General features: G+C 46.4%; 1 protein-coding gene across 2 annotated transcripts in view; it reads left to right on the top strand.

The window, feature by feature from the left end:
* insyn1 (inhibitory synaptic factor 1) overlaps window positions 1-20,445 on the top strand; it is a 27,013-nt gene extending 6,568 nt beyond the window's left edge. The window contains exons 2-3 of one of the 2 annotated variants that reach the window (XM_067249338.1): window positions 19,218-19,833; window positions 19,882-20,445. In XM_067249338.1, the coding sequence (XP_067105439.1) occupies window positions 19,218-19,833; window positions 19,882-20,045 (780 nt within the window). In that variant the 3' untranslated portion in view covers window positions 20,046-20,445. Of the gene's footprint in view, window positions 1-19,217 lie in introns of both variants that reach the window. The other variant, XM_067249337.1, reaches the window with a different exon arrangement.
* The last annotated feature ends 1,568 nt before the right edge of the window (window positions 20,446-22,013 follow it).

The following is a 22,013-nucleotide window of genomic DNA, read 5'->3' as shown; positions in this document are numbered from 1 at the left end:
CAATGCGAATCCCCATCTAAGTCTCTCGTCTTGGGAGCTGGTCCCACAGTGCTTGGAATGAACCAAAGACGCCATTTTGGTCTACTTTGATTTCACCACAAGGCATGGTGGACTTCCTCCACAAAGTGGACCTTTACCTTCCATTAAAAAAAATATTTTTTAAATCAAGCTTCCCTGGGACGAAGGGCTAGGTGCTAGCTTGAGATGGAAGTGTTTGACTCTGGCGTGAATGAGGTCATTGCTGTTGGCTTCGGAGGGCGGCACTTACATTTTCACAGAAAAACAAGGAACGTGGACTAGGAAGGATGTGGACTGGATCATCACACAACTGCTTCAGAGAAAAGTCGGGTCTGTTTTTCCAAAAGCTTCTTTGACAGTCCTTTACCTCCATCCCATAAGGAGACACTTCTGCCCTTTGCACCTAGCTACAATATCTGTTGACGTCTCACACATGGCTCTCCACAGCAGCACTAATTGATGCCCATGGCAAAATAATCGGCAAGTTTGTTTGACACCTCAGTGTTGGGTCTCACTGGCACTCAGAATACGGTCACCTCTGGGCTTCCTTTGTACGCTGTCAGACGCTCGATCGCTCTCGCGCTCTCTCCTTCTTTCTCTCCTGCATAAACCAGAGGCAGGACAGACAGACACCTGGAGGAAAGTGACACCTTCACCCACCATCTATTTCTAATAGTTAGGACAGAATTTGTCCCCCGATTGAAAAGTTTTCAGAGCACCAAAAGCTGCAGAGTGAGTGTCAGAGTTCTGCTAGCTGTGACCCTCCCAAGTTCATCTCAGTGCTCCCCTTGTGATTGACAGGCTGATAAAAGACCGCTCTGGACTCTCCCTGCTGCCAGACGGTGGGGCCGGAGGGGGCGACAGGGGGCGGAGGAGGTGACGGGCAGGGGGATGAGGGTCAGTGTGCCCAGCCTCAATGGGGCTCTGGGGAGAGCTGGTTTTGGGTAGAGGAGAGGAGCCCAGCTCAGGAGATTCAGTGAGCCTGGTTGGTACCAGGCCATACTGAAGCGGCTGGTGTACAGGCAATTAGAGAGACAGTGTGCAAAACACAGCCTCACGCTGTTCTCAGCCCACTGCTGCTCGCTCACCCGCCCGCCCGCCTGCCTGCCTTACCCAGCGCTATACATATGTATGAGTCAAGGCTGAAATAGAGGGGAAAAACTGAACAAACCATTCAATTGGACGAACTATTTTAAAGTTTCTGAATGTCTGCAGAATCTCAAACATATTAAGTATATTATATTTATATGGCTTTATATGGCTAATATAAGTATAATAAGCCATTAAGTATATTAACGGTTGATAATGTTACAAATTCAACTGGCTTTATAAAGCCTGCATATACCTTGTAACATTACCCTATTTATCCTTAGTTTGACTTTGTAATGGTTTACGCACACACACATATGCACACACGCAAACACAAACACTTGCAGACTCACACACTCTCCCACACAGTAGTGAATAGCCTGACTCTAATCCTAGCTATGTGACTTTTGTTTGTTTGCTGCAGCATTGTAAGGAGTAGATTTTGCTTCAAAGATGGAAAAAAGTGATCATGATCAATATAACCTACTTTTTCATTCAAAAAGTAGTTTTTTTTTTTACATCTGCAGCTACTGAAGTGGAGGCAAAATATATATTATTGATATATAACTCCAGGACACCAGAAAATATCCTTGAAGAATAACAAACTATGTTAGAGCGTCAAAAGTTACATACAACCCTTAACTTTGCACAAGGTCTTATAACCACATTTGAAAACATCAAAACCAGCAGTACAACTTGAATTGCGAATCATAGCCAGACAGCATCAAGCCACACACACTCTTAAAATCTTTACATGAAATAAACATCAGTCACAAAAGCACAGCCAGTGCTCAAGCTCTACAATAAATCGTGTGGCTACGGTTTGTTAATTCAAAGGAGATTTGTTTTGTGCTCGTCCATGGGCTGTAAACTTGCTGCAGCCAACTGTAAAATGGGCAACACCAGCTAAGCCAATACACTATGTGGAACATTGCATCTGGATGTCAAGGGAGCAGTGTTGGCTGGGGGAGAGTCGGTCATATGCTACAATAGACACCCACAACTTAAATCCATAGAGCCTTTTATTGTATTTTATCCGTCCGCTTCCACTTCGCATGTAGATATCTTATTATCTATTCCCCTTTTGTTTTGGATTGACAAACAAACAAGAGGCAGAAAAAATTCCAGTCAGATAATAACGGGAAAAAAAAGGCTCACGAAAATAGGCCCAAGGCATCTCCTGTCTCTGGAAGGGGCATTAAGCCATTAAAGGAGAAAATGAGCTTTAAAAAGAGAGGAGAAGCAGCTCTGGCATCAGCAGACTCATCATCACTCACAACCCCCCCCCCCCCCCCCCCCCCCCCCCACCCCCACCCCACTCCCTAATCCAGCCCTCACCCACCCCTCCCCACGACGTATGAGACTGTCAAAATATCTGTCAGAAGTGTTTCACGCTTCAGGACTGGTGGTGAAATGTTAGACTTCCTGGTGTCTCTACAGTGAGAACAATCCCCTAGCAAAATATGACATTAGTGTTCAATTTAGAAATAACGTTTATCAAACAGAAGAGGGTGCTTTAACCGTCAGTATCGAAGCCATCAAAATCCTAAAGAACTCATGAAAGGCTCCCTATTTTTGGACAGTAAAGGATTTATTCTAATGATTAACCTTCAGTAAACTTTTGACAGCAGCTGGCACAATTTCTAGTCCTTTTGTAGCTTATTGGATTTTCTTCCGCTGATCATTCATCTGCCATTGCTGTATTTAGTGTTGATGATCTCCAGTGGGAGAGAGAAATAGGCCAGATTCACAAAATGTACAAAACACACACAGCTCCATGTCATCCGCTTGATGGACCAATGTTACACATTTTTCCCCCTTCACTCTACAAGGCTATCCTTTTTCTCTGGTTTCATTAAGTTGGAGAAAGTGGTGATTTTCTAGAGAGTAGCAGGGGATATCTTGAGGCTCATTTTTTGGGGTGGCTTTCAGAGTGTGGGACCATCTGCCTTTTGCTGCCTCAGGACAAGCAGTGACACGTCCGCATGAGGAAGGAGAAAAACGAGGGAATGAGACTCCACTTCCTGGAAATGTATCCAATCAGAGGCGAGCCAATAGCCTGCCAGCCAGTCCCAGCTCCCTCATTGCATCCTTCTTCGCTAGGAGCAAAGTTTGTTCCCATTTTTGTTGTTGTTTACTTTTCCCACTCCATAGATGCCTCTCGACTCTTCACCGAGCCAACTGTTTGTTTGCAAGGACGCGGGAATGTTGGGCTCTGTATCTTAGCCATGTCAGGGACGTGTTGAGAATGCAGAGTCGAGAGCCTGTACACAAGGGTCCTTTAGACAATCATACTGTTGTCAATATGGAGTATATTTGTGCCACACTGATTAAAGAGCTACTTACTGCCGTACAGTGGAGCGAGAAGTGTCCTTGACAAGGATGGCCTGAGCTGGTGTCCTCTGCGGCAGCCTAGCAATGGACACAGGTAGGGAAACAGTGCAAACCTACAGGGCCCTGCCAGCAACACCAGGCCACGCCATTAGCAGAGCCTAATCAAGCCCAAAAGCGCTAACATAGCTGCTGGAGGCAAGAGCACAGACATGATCCCCCAGCAGGTAGGGCACCCTTCAGGGTTTAACCCCCCCCCCCCACACACACACACAGCCCACCTCTCTTTCAGGGCTACGATAAACCAGCTCCATCTTCCGTTGTTTTTACTTGCTATATTTAGACCATTCTGCTCCGCTGTAGATAGAAAGCTAATCAGGCCACTGCAACACTAGCGCCAGTGCTGTGTGAGGACGGGCTAGTTGCTTGTGGATCTAGTTCTCCCACACATCCAACACAGTCTGCTCCACACAGTATAGTACAGTAGGGAGTCAGTTGGCTTAGCGGTGAGGGAGTCGGGCTAGTAATCCGAAGGTTGCCAGTCGATTCCCGGTCATGCCAACTGACGTTGTGTCCTTGGGCAAGGCACTTCACCCTACTTGTCTCGGGGGAATGTCCCTGTACTTACTGTAAGTCGCTCTGGATAAGATGACTAAATGTAATGTAAATGTACAGTACACTACACTACACTACAGTACTCCATCTGAGAAACGCTGCTCTCCATCTGATGCACCAACCACGCACTGTGGTGCAGCAATAGAACAGACAAGAGGCCCATAACATAAAAAATTATTATATACATGAGCAATGTAGTTCCTCTATGGTCTCCTAACAGGTTGGATCTATAATATTATTTATATTGAATAATATGAGCCTCGGCTGCAAACGTGGCATATTATTTATTATCCTTTACTCATCATTACTCTCCATTATGTATAAGAGACAGTAAATACTTTAATAACACGTCAAATGGATTATTCATTGCATCTTGAGTGTATTGGGGGGGGTGTGTGTGTGGGGGGGGGGTTGCATCTTTAGCGCCTGGCTCCCTTGGTCTCTGACCAACAGTGTTTCTGTGAACAGGGATAACACACAGCGCCTCTATCCTCAGCAGCTCCAGCCAGCTAGCATCTCTGGCCCAGCTCACCACAGCCAGCGAGCTGCTTCCCTCCGCATCTCACTCTCTCGCTTTCTCTCTCTTTCTCTCTCTTTCCGCCCTCACTTTTTCCTCTCTATCTTTCTTTCTTGAAATGAGACCAGATGCCAAATGAAAGCGCTTAAGCAGAGCAAGTGCTGAAATAGGAACAGAGCTGCAACAGGGACACAGTGGGTGAATTTTTAGAGCAATGTACATATTTTAGCACGTCATCTCATGTCATTCCAGGTCACAGCTTATTAGTCGTCTCCGCAGTGATTTTTTCTTTTCCTGATTCGAGAGACTGCGTGGCCTTGGGGCTGAGGAGAGGGAGAGAGACTGTGTGTGAGAGAGAGAGAGAGAGAGAGAGAGAGAGAGACTGTGTGTGAGAGAGAGAGAGAGAGAGAGAGAGACTGTGTGTGAGAGAGAGAGAGAGAGAGAGACTGTGTGTGAGAGAGAGAGAGAGAGAGAGACTGTGTGAGAGAGAGAGAGAGAGAGACTGTGTGAGAGAGAGAGAGAGAGAGAGACTGTGTGAGAGAGAGAGAGAGAGAGAGGAGAGAGAGAGAGAGAGAGAGAGAGAGAGAGAGAGAGAGAGAGAGAGAGAGAGAGAGAGAGAGAGAGAGAGAGAGAGAGAGAGAGAGAGAGAGAGAGAGAGAGAGAGAGATGTGTAGGAGTGCCAGTATGCTCTCTTGGCTCTGGCATATTCTCTTCTGCTGGGATTCAAATACACAGCATTGTACAGCAGGTGTTATCATAACAGAGTCCAGTTCTTCTTAAACTCCATTTATCTAATAGACATTTTCTTCTGGAGTCAACTGGAAGAGAGGGGTGAGCGAGAGACGGGGGGGGGGGGGGGGGGGGGGGGCGTGAAAAGGGGCGTGAAGAGGGAGCTAAAGACAGAGCAGGAGGGAAGGAGGGAGCGTCCGTGTGCTTCATCAGCCTCCTGTCACATGCACATGTCCATGTGCAATCTGCAGCCTCATCCAGCAGGCTGCCAGCTAGCAGTCACTCTACAGACGTCTGGCCAACACCATCTATCCCAGGAACAGCTGGCCTTTGTCCAGCATGGGCCTGTGGCACTTTGAATTGCGCTTGTGTTCGGGGTGGGGTGCACTTCGATGCCATTTACATTTTGATCGTGAGAGAAGATCTCAATCTTGCTGGGAGGGGGATCAACCTCTAGACAATGTTGATAAATAACAAACTCCTCACAGAAACCTTGGAGAGAAAACCGCTTAACTTAACTCTAGATGAATTCAACAACAAAATCTTAAACAAATTGGATTTGGAACGCTTCATCAAAAACCATGGTGATATGTTAAAATGTTATATTATTTTCTCTAATTTAACATCTGGTGCTGTTCACAGCTACTCGCTGGGTCTTGGCAATGCAGCAGAATGTGTAAACTTCTGCATAATACAACCTAAATAATTTGCTTGTCGCCTGCTGTTCCAGAGAGGATGAAGCTGCTCGCTGCTCTCCTCCTGAACACAGAATAATCATCCTGGATTTATGCTTCCACTTTGAATCAAATTAATCGTGCGTAGAGCAAGGAGAGGTCAAGAGAATATCTTCCAGAAATGGATTTCACCTTGTCATCATACAATCGCATCAACTAAAAATACACTATTTTTTCCATTTGTTTTATCTCAGTAATCTTCCTGAGCCAGACTGTATGACTGTGTTCAGTTTGGTATACTTAGACAGCGTTTTCAGGTTCAGTGTGACTAAAAAAAGGCTGCTCGTCCTTGAGGAATGGAGAGATTTACATTGAAATGCAAACCCCTGCCTTCAGGGCAAATATAGAGCCATATGTTTTCAGTCTTTTGCTGAGTAAACATTTTGGATTTCGATACAGAAATGAAACATATACTTTGTGTGCAACAAAAAGACATTGAGCTTGCTGAGGAGACAAGTTGGCAATAGATATCCACGCCACTTATGGAGCCGACTCTGTTTTCTGTCACAGTCTATTGATAGAATGGAGGGAGAGATTTTGGCAACACACTCTGCCGTACATTTAGCCAAACATTTAGCCAAACATCAAGGGAACAGTGAAGGTGGCTTTGAAACAGACATTTTGGAAGGGATATAAGGTATAAGTCTACATTCCAGACGGAATTGTGTGGGCCAGAGTTGTTGCTGACTGTGTCCACAGACTTGTTGACTGAATGGATTGTCACAATGCATGCTGAAATATGCGTGGGAGAGATTTGGAATGTCCCTGTGGGTGTACGTAACTCCATGTACCCCTGTCCAGAAATGTATGTCAGTGCATCCAAGTGCCTTGAACAGAGTAAGACATAACGCAAACATACAAATGTTTACACAAAAATAAATCCTCAACGGATGCCTCCGCCTCATAGCCTTCATTGTAGTTTCTTTACTGGATTTTTACCTGAATGGGGGCCACACTTGATGGGAACCAGCACGTAACCAATATATTTCCCCTCACACTATTAGTTAACAATAATTTATTACACAACCATTTCACTGTTTGCGCTCAGTAAGCATTTATCCCTAGATGAATAACGCATAGGTTTGACATGACCACATAAAGCATTCTAAATGATGAAAGTGTAAATGAGCCCTCTAGCAGGTAAATATGAGTCAGAGTGCTGTTAACAGACCCTTTAAACAAGGGGACTGTTAACAGACCCTTTAAACAAGGGGTCTCCAACCCTGTTCCCGGAGAGCTGCCCTCCAGCAGGTTCACACTCCCTAGCACACCAACCTAACACACCTGATTCTAATACTCAGCTGGTTGATGTCGAGTCGGGTTAGCTTCAACCGGGGGTTGGAGTAGAAACCTACTGGAAGCTAGCTCTCCAGCAACAGGGTTGCAGGCTCCCGTTCTGAAGGGTTTGCGGAGCTCTGAGGAGGAGAGGGATGTGGAGGATCAGGGTTTCCTCCGGAGGAGCGTGTGCTGCAGTGGAAGACAGTTCCCATGGAGCTAAGCTGGGCGCCCGGGATCACACCGTACGTTCAAGCTGCTCACTTCTGCTCCCTGTCTTCTGAACACGGCACGGCCAGCCCACACATTCCTGCACACAGCACCACGCTGGCAAGGAATCACGTACGCGCAAGGACACACACACACACACACTTACACACAGGCACAGGAGGAACACGCTTACACACAGGCAAGGGAAGAACACACACACATACTTGCTCAAAGAGGATCTCAAAGTCAGACGGGAACGCGTGCTTTAGACAAAGAGCCGGCCGCCATGACAGAGCCCCATAATGAGCATGATGACAACGTCACCGGGATGGGAGGACGGCGCGGACATGAAGGAGAGGAAACAGACGAGCGTGCCGCGTTCACCACGGGGACTGCGTGACAGTAAACCCTGTAAATCCATTGGGTTTTTCAGACATGGAGGGAGAATGGAACTGACAACGGCTTGAGGGGCCAGTGCTCCACGGAGTGAATACCAGCGCGAGAGAAAAAAAAAAAAGAAAAAGAGAGAAAAAAAAAGAAACGCAAACAGAAGTAAAGAATGTGTCACCAAGTGGGAGGGGGCCAGACGCTGTCAGGACTGTGCTGCTGTCGGCAGATTAGATCTGGTGCTATTTAAAGAAGGAGAGCACCGACCCCCCCCCCCCCACACACACACACACAACCCCCACACACACCCCCACCAGACGCCGACGGCCGCTCCGACTCCGCCCGTCCACCTTGACGTCATCAGCGGTCAGCCGGCCGCCTCCCGATCGCAGGGACGCAACATGGAAAGGAAGAAAAGGGCAATATCTCTTCCTGTTACCGGGGGCGTGCAGTCATACGATCCAGTGCGTGCATGCTGCATCACTGTCTTGATCGCACACAGTCCCTGGACAGAAAGCCAAGGTCAGACATATGCTTGCTGGATGACAAATAGGACGGCAGAGGCAATGCGAGGCTACTCGGTAAATGTAGACATAGGATAGGTCAGCAGGAAACTGGGCCAACGCAGAAATAACTTATAGAGCGCTCTCCGGACGCAATAAATACGCCGCCCACCCCCCCACCACCACCCATCCAATCAGCTCTCCTTGCATCAGGATCAGCATGAGCTGAGCAGGGCGGGTGTCTGGCCGCCGTATCGGGGATGTGTGAATCCCGTGCCTTCATGCAACAGTATGTGTCTACATGTCAGTGAGCCTGTGATGGATGCTTGTGAGGTGTGTGTGTTTGTGTATCTGCCAGGATGAGAGAGATTGGTTGTGTGTGTGTGTGTGCTCTCTGCTTCTCCTCCCTCGGTAGATTGATTAGATAGAATGCTGTCAGCAGGCCCCTGCTGTGCGGTGGGTCAGATCACTGAGTGGTGGCTGTGTTTCTCTGCTCGGGTAAACCTCCATTTGCCCATCCTCGCCGGCCTCCCATAAATGGACCTGGGATGCCGGAACAAATGCCTCATGGTTCTGTTTCAAACTGCAGGTCCACAATTACCCTGTGAACTCCTTTCCTTTCCTCTAATTTTCCCTCCCCTCCTCTTTTCTCCCGTCCACTCCTCTCCTCTTCCTTCGGGCTGAATGAGACTGATTCTCCGCTAGTGACTGACTCATTCCCAGCTAGTCAGTTATCTCTCCATCCCGGCCCCAGATTGCCTCGCTCTCTTTGTTGTCATCAATCAGAGCCAGCCTGGCAGAGCCCCAGATGAGAGCTACGATCACTGAGAGGTGTCAAAACACTAGTTGTCCAAGGACCAGCATTTCAAAGGTTTTGCACTGCGTTTACATAAAGCATGGACATGGATTCCATGGATTATTCATGCAGCCCTCTTCAAATATTTCTCCAAAGGGTGTGCTGAAAGCTTGCAGGGACGTATAACAGAGACTTTTGCATTGGTGCGTGCTTAGAGAAATGTAGGCATTGCGTCATGTGCAGGGGGAAGAGGACAGGAAGTGAAGCCCGGATTTCAGAGCGGTGTTGCACTGGCAGCATGACGGTGGGTGAGGGCCATGCAGATCAAGATAACTTTATCGGCTCGAAACGAGGAAGGCTTGTCCCGAGAGCGTCACACATTTCTTCCACACAGATGGCGTGATGATGCCTTCATTCAAGCTCTACCTGCTAATTAGACTCTGGCCCTGACTTTTTTCCCCAGCCAAAACCGACTCTATTGTAGCGATGAATACTGTACGCTGTCCACAGAACAATACATCTCCAGTTTTTTTTTTTACTCCAATTTGTGTCAACAGCGAAGTACAATAGCCTACTGTTTGTGTACCAGTATAAAAAAAAAGAAAGCCAGAGATGGGAGTGAGACATAGAAAATTGCTTCTCCAACCTTTTTTTCCCCAACCTCCACTGCGCAATGCTTATCTTTCTGTGTTAATTGCCCACTCTAACATCCATAGAGAAGACACCGTAGGCTATGGTAGCAGAAAAACTCCATGCGACGCCTTCTGTTGTTATCAGTAATGAGGAGAAAGTGCATACTGTCCAGACACAGGCTTTAAAGAATCTGATGGAGACACACTAGCCTGGTGTGAGGCGGTGGATCTGGCTGTTGGAGGGGCTGGTACTCGAGTGTCCCTCCTCACCCCAGAGGCAGCTGCACGCCCTGTCCGGTCCAGCACTGCCCAGCCATCCATGTGCAAAGAAAGTCAAGACTGTCGGCCGGCTCTTCCCACACACCCCGGCAGCAACCATAGACGTCCCCCCCCTGTTTCGCCCACTCCACTAGTCAACCTCCCTGCCAACTTCTACAGTACAACCTGCAATTACCCGTACACACACACACACACACACAAAAACAAATCAAGAGAATTGTCGAGAGAAATGGGAAAGTGGAGCTATGTAATTAAGCCGTTTTTTTTTTCTGTCTTCAGAACAAACTATGTACTGCATGCATGTTCAAAAGATTTAAAGTCCACACGTAATCAATAGGTATCAGGTCAGAGTCTCTGCCTGCATGTTTTCAATATGTAATTATAGGAGACAGATTGGATCCATACCGTACGCAGGAACAAATGACTCCCCTACAATCAGAGGCCTCCAAATACTACCAAAAAAGGGGGATGTTTCAAAACTCCAGCGTGCAGAACTGTGCCAATACATCTGGGCATACTAATGATTCATTTCACATTGGAAGGCGGCGTTATACAATGGAAATTTGTACGGATTAAATGTTTGTTCTTGTTCCACGAGAGGAACCTTGGATACACACAGACACAAGTGGAACGACGGGAAACACAGAATTATGTGTCGCTGACGCTAAGATGACATGACATTTACTTTAGCATGCAGTAACAGCTGTGACACGCGAGCACTGTCATTCTTCTTTATGTTTGTTAATGTAAAGTAGAAGTCGACATCACTGTGCTGGGGCACTGTTGTCATGCGAAGGCACCACTTTGAGTTCACGTTCTCAACCACGTTTGAAAAGCAGCTGGACGTATGGCTTGATTGAACAACAGGAATCATGTTTTCACTTTCGTCGCATTTCAAGTCAGTGCTTCTTGGCGGAGGCATCACTAAAGCAGAACCATCTTATTCACGGTGAAGGTTGGGTTGTTCAATAACATAATCATAATAGCTTACACAGTTCTTCTTCCCCTTGAGACAAGGCATTGATTGCACATTGACATTTCTGACAGCCCAAAGATGGCTTACAAGCCTGCATCCATGCACCTCCCTCACACAATGATCATCGGTTTGATTGTGTATATTGAGCTCCACAAGCTTACTTCCTCCTACATAGCATCCGACTGTAGTCATTCTGCTTCTACCACCAATCCTGGGCGTTCAACGGCAGGAACATCGAACACGACCAAGGCAGGTCGAGATGGCGTGCGGGCTGCAAAGTTTCTGAATGTCCTCAAAGTCAGACAGGGACCGTCTGTGTAATGAATAGTTTAGTTCATACAGTGACTGAGAAACGACACGGGCGTCACTTTAGAAAAGATGCTTGATCCTGACTACTGACATGGGCCATCCTGATTGTCGTCGTCCTGAAGGACGTCCCGCTGCTGGGGCTGAGCATCCGTCGCTGTGTGGGTGGCTGGCTGGGTGTAGTCGAGGCGGGGGTGGAGTGGGGGTGACGCTGAGAGAGACAGGTATACGGCAGCCAGATGGTGCCTCACGGGGGCCGGCAGGATGTCTTGCGGTGATTTTGTTTGCAAATAGCCCTCTGCAAAGCCTCCTGCGCCTCGCCTCCAACTTCCCCTGCATTACAGGGGGAAAGCTTTAGGACGTGCCAGCTCTGATAAAGGTGAAGCTGTTTCAAAGACACCCCGCCACTCGCCACAGAGAGAGTGAAGGTGACACGTTGTGACAGGTTTTGTCACTCTTTGAGGCGCCTGCCCTAAAGATTGTCTCAGATAGAAATGGCAGAAACCAGAAGGCAATGACAAACTTATGGGGAAGATAAAAGTAAGAGCTAGTCATGCCAATATCTGTGTGCTTCTTCAGTGTGCCGAGTAGGGAGTGCTATCATTGACAATTTCCTTCAGAAAGCTCCCATCATGCACCACTGTCTGATGTCATGACCTGACAAGAAACCATCTATGACTAAGACATGGCAGTCTGCAATCCTTAGACAACCAGCGTTCACACACAGATGTGGTGCTGTATGGGTCCAACCATTACCTTATCTTTAGCCTTAAAACTAATCCTACCCATAATCCTTACCTGAAGCCAACATAAACACTAGTACATTTACATTACATTTACATTTAGTCATTTAGCAGACGCTCTTATCCAGAGCGACTTACAGTAAGTACAGGGACATTCCCCCCGAGGCAAGCAGGGTGAAGTGCCTTGCCCAAGGACACAACGTCATTCGACTCGGCCGGGAATCGAACTGGCAACCTTCAGATTACTAGCCTGACTCCCTCACCGCTCAGCCACCTGACTCCCATAATGCAAATTTAGTACAATTATACAAATACGCACTATATAACAATCATGAGAAGCATATTCTGACATACAAAAGGCAACACAAAAATGCAAAATGATTCTCGCCATCAAACAGTCTACACAATATAGGCCTATATAGGATGCTGTGCAACTAAGGATACACCCTATACAAACAGGGATCAGGAGAGGTTTACAGTGGCTATGCTCTTTGAATGCCTGCATTGGAAATCATTCGAGAAATATTGAGATTTTTCCACAGTCTTCTGACACAATATTCTATTGACTGAAGGATGTTCCTTTAAAGTGCTGGGCTTATAATGACTACAGAGACCGTTCCATCAGGGAACAAAACAAAAAGAAATGAGATGGAATAGGAATGGATTCGCCACAGATATCCTCCCCCCCCCCCCTATAAACACTGCAGAGTGAAAACTAAAACCAAATTGCATAAATTGTTTTTTTTCTCAGGGCCTCAATATTTCCGCTTTGTACGGTGGAGCAGGCTACATCTGTTGTGCAATGATATATGGGGTTCACACAATAAAATCAAATGGGAGTGCACTCCCATTAAGATAAGCACTGCAGGGCCAAGGAAACCTGGAAATGCCAGAAGCATATTGATCGTGTGCCCCTGTGTCACTGGTGGAGGGCACACCCTCTCACGGATAGGAGGACCCCAACCTGCCCTGTTGCCCAGACCAATGAGGACCAATACAAATCACAACTGTTAGCCATAGAGCAAAATAGCATAGACAGTACTGTGGGTATGTTTAACGTGGATGAAATGTGTGTTATGGTAACGCTTTGACACCTCTGGACTAAGAACTTCTGCGTACAACATGGTGACTTTGACATTCAGTGGCGTAATTAGAGGAAAACTAGATTTTGTTTTCGTGGTGTGACTTGATCTTGGATTGCTGTCTAGCTGTACACAAGGACCTACTGTATCTAAGCTTCCATGTAAATGTTAGCGATGGACTGTACCATACAATAAACTTCCATGTAAATGTTAGCGATGGACTGTACCATACAATAAGCTTCCATGTAAATGTTAGCGATGGACTGTACCATACAATAAGCTTCCATGTAAATGTTAGCGATGGACTGTACCATACAATAAGCTTCCATGTAAATGTTAGCGATGGACTGTACCATACAATAAGCTTGTATGTTCTAAAGCTTGGCCACAAGGACTCACGCACACATATACACGCAGACGCACATACGTTGAGAGACCCATTAAACTAAGCCTGTTTTGAGATGGGGCTAGATTGGTGTGGATTTGTCAGATCCCAGGGCCACTCCTGGTGATTGTGCTTCTTTGCCTGCAGGGTGGTGGATTTAGCGCTGGATTGGGCTGAGCTTCTGTCTTTTCTCCAGTCGGAGACGTTTTCCTTCCCTCAAAACACCACACAACCCCCCCCCCCCCCACACACACACACACACATCCTCCCCATGCCAGCACAAACAGTGCAATCGCACAAACGGTGCAGAGGACGCGACTGCGAAAAGAAACGAAGAAAAAAAAACTCCTTAGCAGCAAAGTCATCACACAGTGTCGGCGTGGCCCGGCTGCACTTGCTGCACACTCATTTACCAGCCGGCGCACACCAGTGTGACCTGCCAGCACGTGCCGGCCCCAGCCTGACGCAGACACTATCTCAGACAGGCAGACGGGTTCTGGAGACCCCATAGCTGTTCTTCTCCGTCTAGTGCAGGTCATAATAAGCGCAGGTACTCCCTCTCTCTCTCTCTCTCTCTCTCTCTCGCTCTCTCTCTAGATAGGACAATCTCAATAAATGGCTAGTGTACACGGCAGCCATTTCAACCTTGTTCCTCTGTCACTGCAAGTGATGTTCGTCGCGGTAGACACATCCCACTATATTTACACCCAGTGGTGCCCAATTAGATGGCTAGCCACCAAATTGCAAGTGGTGGAATCTGTCCCCCCCCCTAAAATAATGACCTGAATTAGGCAACAGTAAAGTGTCTGTCTAGTGTCTGATTTGTTTGCACCCAGGACTTAAGGAGCACACCCCTGATGAACTCTAGGGGGTCTGAATGAGGCACATTATAAAGCCCAAGTTTGTGATGATGTTTTTGATTACTGACTTCCATGGGAACGGCAGCTCCTGTTCTCATCGCCGTGTTGTTTGTGAATTTGCGCTGCACTCGCGTGGCCTCCATAAAGATGAGTGTTTTTCAGGGAAAGATGAAAAAGCAGGAGGCGTGCGCCTAATGAACTCTCAGGCTTACAGTCCCTCTCATGACAGAATAATTAGAGCTAACACTTCCACGGAGCACTTCAAAGACGGCGCTCAACCCCTCGACGACGCCCGGCGACATGTCTCACCAATCAGGTTGGACTGACTTAAATGTGGTTTTCCTTCCCTCAGGCCCACAACTCCTGCCCCCCCCCCCCCCACCACCACCACCACCCCCCTCCAGACACGCACTCTCTGTGTCAACAAATGCACAACTCCATTGAGAAAATGTTGGTAGTGCAACGTGGCTCGAACACACTTTCATTACCGCTCACAGCATGTGACAAGCTTGGCAACAAGCTTGAATTTACAGGTTTGAGTGAGCAATCGTGGTCCTTTTAGAGAGAGACTTACTGTGGTATATTCGTTTCAGATGGGTGTTGTAAATTATAGCATAAAGAAAGCAAGTCTCTCTGATACTCTCCAATCTTTGTCTGAAGGAGAGCCAAATTGAGTGGAAAGAAGCGTGTGGTTCAGAGTAAGGAGGAGCTGGCTAGCTGCAGGAGCTAAATACATTAAAACAATATTTGCAAATGTTTCACTCCAGAAGCTGCATGCAAGGCCATTTTGGTAATTGCTGAGGCTTTCTTAGTGACATGATCTGTTTCCAACTCTGCAAGTGTCACACAGGGGTAGGCCTGGAGCCCATTGTGACATGTGAAGAAACAGCATTGAGATTTGTTTTAATGGCTCTACTGAACACATAACAAAAAAACCTCTGGAAAAGAAAAATCTATGCCAGAGGCTTAGTGTTCCATATTTAACGAGCGAGTGCACCAACATAATCAAAGTAAACTTTGAAAATGAGGTGCCACGGTAACAGATGGAGAAGGGCACATGAGCATTGTGTAATGATAACTAGTCCACATTACAGATGATTTATCACTGATAGAAAGCCAAAGAAAGCCATTACTTATAATGCATTTTTATTTTTTTATATATATAATTTTTTGTGTCTTATTACATTTGGACTCAATTACAGTATTACCACTATATAGTACAACTCCATGGCATTTCCCTGAAATACCAGTTTCTGCTTTAATTCTATTGAATTGTGTAAAGCAGAGTCTGTAAAGAAAATTAGACAATGAATATGGCATTTGTAGACTTGCAAAGGATATGGATTTTGTCAGTTTATAGACCACTAATGAGATTGTTTTTCTACACGAGGTCATCAATGCTTACCAAATCAAACTTCCCTCATTAAACATCTGTTTTAACATCAATGAAGTGATAAGAGCAGGAGGTGAAATATCCAGATTTTTGTTAACAGGCCTCTCAAACATGTTGGTATTCCCGCCCCTACAACATGTTCTTTCAGTGCATGAAACAGAGCGGACCAAGTAGTTAAAATTAGGATTACTGAGGGACAAGAGCTCCAACACAAGGGTACAAGAATCAAAGATATCATAAAGGAAGAAATGAATAAATCATTATTTTCCAGTAGAGGAAGAGTCTGTAGAGGCGAGGTCTATGAGAGGACACGAGTGAATGTTATTCAGAGATCCTTGCTGCCTCGTCTGAGACACTGCGTCGCAGAGATTCCTCACAGAGTAGCACTCACTTCAAGTAAGATAGCCTGCTTCCAGCTCCCCACCTGACTGTACTGTTCTGACACAGACTGTGTTCCAAGTGCTCCCCTTCACTCTGACCCTCAATTACTCAGTCCAATCATGGACGCTGGAGTGCAGGTGGTAAACATTGCTGGCATTCGCCGCTCAGCCCCACCACCAGAAAGTGCCTTTGAGCACTCCAAAATGACTAGGCTCAGCACTGAGTGGCGGGCACAGTTGTGTGAGCATATGCTGTGACCAGGGCTGGATGTCTTGACTCATGGTTGCAGAGCGCTGTCCCGTCTGCATGAACAAAAAATGGGTAAAGTGAGAAAGTGGATGCCTCGTGAATAGAAAGAAAGCTTTGCGTTCATGGCTGTATCTACTGGAGTACTGACACCGCCAAGCTATGTCTGCGCTTTAGCCAAGAGAGGATTTGCAGCAGTAATTTAGTGTTCTGCGGTCGACAAGAGTAGTCTAGCTGACTCAATTTTCTACTCTTTTGGACATATTGTTTGAAATAGTTGAATTCAGGTTATCAAGAACGTATTTCTCATTTACCAGTATATCTCTATTTCTATTGTCTTATCAGGTATTATGGCAAACAACATTTAAGAGTTGATTTTGTGCCATGATCCAGCTGCAATCTGATGTCATGAGCTTAGACACTCAACAAAAGCAACGTGATTCGCTGGAAAGCTTGTAATTACTGTTGCACATCCTCATTGTGCTCTTTCCTTTTTCAAACACAGTGTGTCCCTTGCTAATGACTTGCTCCTGATGTGTCCATTCATCCATTTACGCTCAGGCAATCTGTTTACCCAATAATTCACTCCATAGCCCGCTCATCACACATTCTCTTCCTGGAAGAAAAGATTGAGATTACTGCTCATTGTTGCTACATTGAGCCCATCTGTGACCAAGATACATGAAGAAGAATCTTGCAGCTCAGACTGTTATCAAGCAGAATTAGCCTACATACTGGGGACTGGGCCACAGTTAGTTAGCAAGTTAGGAGAGATCAGTGTTAACCCTAGGGAAGGCTTCATATGTTGGGGAACGTGCTGGGTCATGCACCTACTCAAGAAAACATAAAGGAAATTTCAATTATGCTTAACGACCATAAACATAATTTGGGCAATTTCCAAGTACCTAGTGGATAGAAGGAGAAGTAACGGACCTAGGAAACAACAAAGCTTTGGCAGTCAACGCCTGTCATTTGTAAATCCTTTTGTATTTCATGGGGGATTTGTTTAAGATGTCATGACTAGGAATGGCATGCTTCACTGGTACTGAATGCTTTATTAATTGATACCCAATAAAAATGGTTAAAGTAGGTCAGTGTTAGGATTGAAGCGGGCCTGTGAAATGTGTCTGACAGACCAGACTTTTCTAAACACATTGATTGAATTAAATCCCATTTTTCAGGATGACTAATCAACTCAACAAAGCCACCAGGCCCCTCGGGGTCTAAGAACCATCTTGGCATTAGCAGCCCCACGCAGCCCCACGTCTGCAACACTCTACAGGCAGGTTTACCCATTCAGCTCACCACTGAGTTTACCTACAAAGCCTCAGACCCACACAGTCGCCTGCCAATGGGGAGGAGGCAGAGTATGTTGAGGTGTGCCATTCCAGGACTGGCACACTCACACAGGAACCAGTTCTAGAAACACATGCCATATACGCAAGCTCAGACTGCCAAAGCACAGATACGGCACACACACGAGACCAGTGCAGGGGGAACTAATGACGGGAAGCAGGGGAATGAGGACGGCTGTTCCAGCAAAGGTTCAAATGCAGATGGTTGGGTCCACTGCTACAGTACGGTCTATGTTTAGAACAAAACACCAGGGGGTTGTATAAAATCTGTCATTTATTTTTTATTTTTTTGTACAAATTTGCATAGTCATGTTATCTACCCTTCCATCCTGCACTGGGCTGTAGTCCCAAGGAGACCTGCTCGTTCACTCCATCTGTGAGCCTTTAATGGTGACGACGAACAGCTTGGTGCTTTTTTCCGATATCATATGCATATTTATGGGCGATAGTCACCGTCATGTTTGCATGTCTGTGTGAGATCATCAGGATCTTTGAGCGGAACGCCTCTTGTTTGCACTGAAAATCACCTGAGCAATCAGCGAGCACATCTGCTGAAAGATACTTCCTTTTAATCAGTGTGTTTGTGTAGTCAGGTCTTTGGGAGCTCCTAATTGCTCCTTTAAAGTCATTGTGCCGAAAGAATGAATTTGGATTTTTAATCCCTTCATGCAGGCACAAGACTGGTTTCCTTTTCCTTTTTTTTCTTTTCTGATAATTCTCATTTGATGTCACAACACGATGCTGAAAGCAAACAGAAAATACAAGAAGGAAAATTAGAGGCAGAAAAAAGGATCATGTTCATGAAATCTCTAGGTGGAGCAAACACTTCCACCACAGTTATTCAACAATTATGTCCCAATTCCACATGCACATGTTCTGAGAAAGCATTTTTCGAGATCATAACACAGAGGCTTAATTGTTAAACGGTTTGAGGAAATGTATCTTTTACAGGCCGCACAATTTCAAAGTGGTTTTTCATTTTACAATAAATTGCCTTTGAGAGCGAGCGTGTTGATTAAAGGTGCTCAAATGTCAAGTGTGGAATTTTATGCGCCATCAGCAAATCAAGAAAATCAATCGTGTTTTGGGGCCTAAGAGCTTTCTAGTGAGACCTGTAAACACTCACTCTGGGTGGATGCTGTTGGAGAGTGATGAGGTTGATTTCACAAAGCCTAGTACAGGAGTCTGCCTGTTATTACAATGTTGGGCATCTTTTTTCTGTATTAGAATTTAAAGGAATTTGGGCATAAATGTACCCAAAGCAGAAGGCGTGATGAAGCTGGCAGACACACTACCAGCCCCTTGGTAGTGCGACAGCGTCTAAGGAGCCACATCCTCCACATCCTCTAACCACACATTCTTCTTCCTGTCTCAGGTGGTGGGTCAAATCGACAAGCTCACATCAGACTTTGACTTTGATTTGGAGCCGGATGATTGGACAGTGGCCACGGCGAGCAGCACGTCCAGCAGCGAGCGAGGCCTGGGAGACGCCTTCCGGCTGGACTTCCTCAACCCCGACGTGCTGTCGGACAGCTGGGACTTCTGCAGCTACCTGGAGGCTTCCGCCGCCGCCTCCACCCGCAGGCCCGCCGAGCACTATGGGGAGGCAGGGGCGGAGCCTGGGCGGGGGACTATCCCTACCCAGACCCAGACGCCCACCCCGCCGCCCAGCACTGCCTCGGCTTACTCCCAGATGAACGGCGGGCTGCCCATCCCTAACGGACCCCGCATCATAACGCCGGACTCTTCGAGCGAGGAGGCCAGCAGCTCGACGCACAGCCACAAGACGTTGCGCACCTCGGGCACCAGAGAGAGGGTGCGTTTCAGCGACAAGATCCTGTACCACGCGCTGTGCTGCGACGACGACGAGGAGGAGGAAGGGGAGGGGGGGGCGGAGGAGGAGAAGGGGGGCTGCGCGACACCAGACACTGACAGTGAGGAGCCCAGTCTCCTGGCCAGCTCGCCCATCCCCCCTCTCTCCTCCTCAGAGCGCTCACTCCTCCATAACTGCCTGGACCCTTCCCATGTTCCCTCCCCAGGGAAGGCCATGGCAGGGGCTCATACCCTGCCCAGGAAAAGTCTCCTAAACCCCGGCTGCAGGAAAAAACTTCTACGGAACAGCAGCACACAGACTGTCTCAGACAAAAGCACCCAAACTGTACTGCCCTATATTCCAGCCAAACAGAAAACAAAGGACCCCTGAAAAAATATGACTTTACAAGAAAAGTACAACAACAACAAAAGGACTGTGTACTATTTAATATTAAATACATAGATCATAGATTAATACACAAATAAAAAAAACAATTAATTATTAAATGAATAAATGATATATGGGAAATCACTCGACTACCTAAAGTCATTCTGAGGCTCAGGGAAATCAAGTAAAGGTGATGAAAGGCAGTTCATGATGACAGGAAGTAAAAAAGGAAATCGGAGGACCAAAAGGCCTGTGCCTGCTGATGTTCATGTATAATCATTTGCAACACTTACTGAGATTACTAAAGCAATCTTTTTTTCTAGGAAGTGTTCTGAAATCGGAAACTAAGTGTTCAGAGACCCCCCTCCACCACCACCTCCCCCAACCCCCACCCCTTATCGTAAACCAGAAAATATTATGCCTGTTCTTACAATGTGGTTAAAACGCTGCACATTCTGTACACTGAATCTGTATAAACATTGTATTTTTCATGTTCCGATTATTTCAAATTTCAAGGGGATCTCTGGTATGAGCATGAGACAGTGTCTGCATGCAGACGTCAAGCCCTGACTAAGGTTCTGATGCAAGACTGTTTTACCCGTCCCTTCATTTTATAAATCATTTCAATAACTGATTTCCTGGTCTGCGGCAGAGACTTCAGTGCTGTAGACAGAAAACTGTTTCGTTTTTTTACTGTAGTCTGCTCTCCACATGGTGACATTTCCACTTTTCAGTCTTTTCCTCTGGCAGGGAGCAAGGTCATTACGGGTGAGAACTTGAATAGCAGTGCACAAAGCCAAGATGCGAAAGGTTATGTCTTTCCATTCTGTTGCCCAGTGGGGAATTGAACTCAATAGAACGGCATTTTATTCACAAGGATTATGCCAATAGCACTGCTGATCAATATGGCCAGGGAAAGTGCTGTGCGAGGTTTCTGTTCTTTGCAGGCTGGCCCTGTTCCTGGGGTCCGTTAACAAAAACTCACAGCCAGACCTCTCTTTATTTACTTGGGGAAATTGAGACACCGAGCCTTCAAGAAACTGACATTTAAAAACTGCCCAACAAGAGTGAAGTGGGTGGCAGAGAAGAGAAATCTGAAGCATTGGGTAAAGAGAGAAAACATGCATCTAAGCATTCCTTTCAGATCACTGTATGTCGATTCATCAACACAGACTGGGGTGTCCGGTATTATTTTACATTTCTTGTGAAAGAGCTGCACACAGAGCTACACACCGAGCTACACACAGAGCTACATAGAGAGCTACATACAGAGCTACACAGAGCTACACACAGAGCTACACACAGAGCACACACAGAGCTACACACAGAGCTACACACAGAGCTACACACAGCTACACACAGAGCTACACACAGAGCTACACAGAGCTACACACAGAGCTACACACAGAGCTACATAGAGAGCTACATACAGAGCTACACACAGAGCTACACACAGAGCTACACACAGAGCACACACAGAGCTACACACAGAGCTACACACAGAGCTACACACAGCTACACACAGAGCTACACACAGAGCTACACAGAGCTACAGACAGAGCTACACACAGAGCTACACACAGAGCTACACAGAGCAGAGACAATGAAGTTCTCTCGTCGGCTGTATTGTCCTTGACAAAGCGCACCCACATATTCCCCTCTTTTTTTTGTCACAGAATAACAATCTCTACCTCCTTTTTGGAAATGTGTGTTGATAACCACCTATTAAGAAACAATTATCTTCTGCTACAAATAACCCAAGGAAGTTGTGATCATAGGGAAAGTGTAAGGTAAACCATACTGATGTCTTCAAAATGTGTGGTGAACCAAGAGGAGTTCAACTTTAGTTTGCTATTCCCACCAGACTGGGAGTAACCAAGCGTAATAATCACACATAATGGGAACAATATCATGCTGTTTAAAAATGGCACCCATTATAATACAGTCTCTGACAAAAGTCAATTAAAATAA

This window comes from Osmerus mordax, chromosome 13 (genome assembly GCF_038355195.1).
Source record: "Osmerus mordax isolate fOsmMor3 chromosome 13, fOsmMor3.pri, whole genome shotgun sequence".
Taxonomy (NCBI): Eukaryota; Metazoa; Chordata; class Actinopteri; order Osmeriformes; family Osmeridae; genus Osmerus; species Osmerus mordax.
This window is presented reverse-complemented; position numbering and strand designations above follow the sequence as displayed.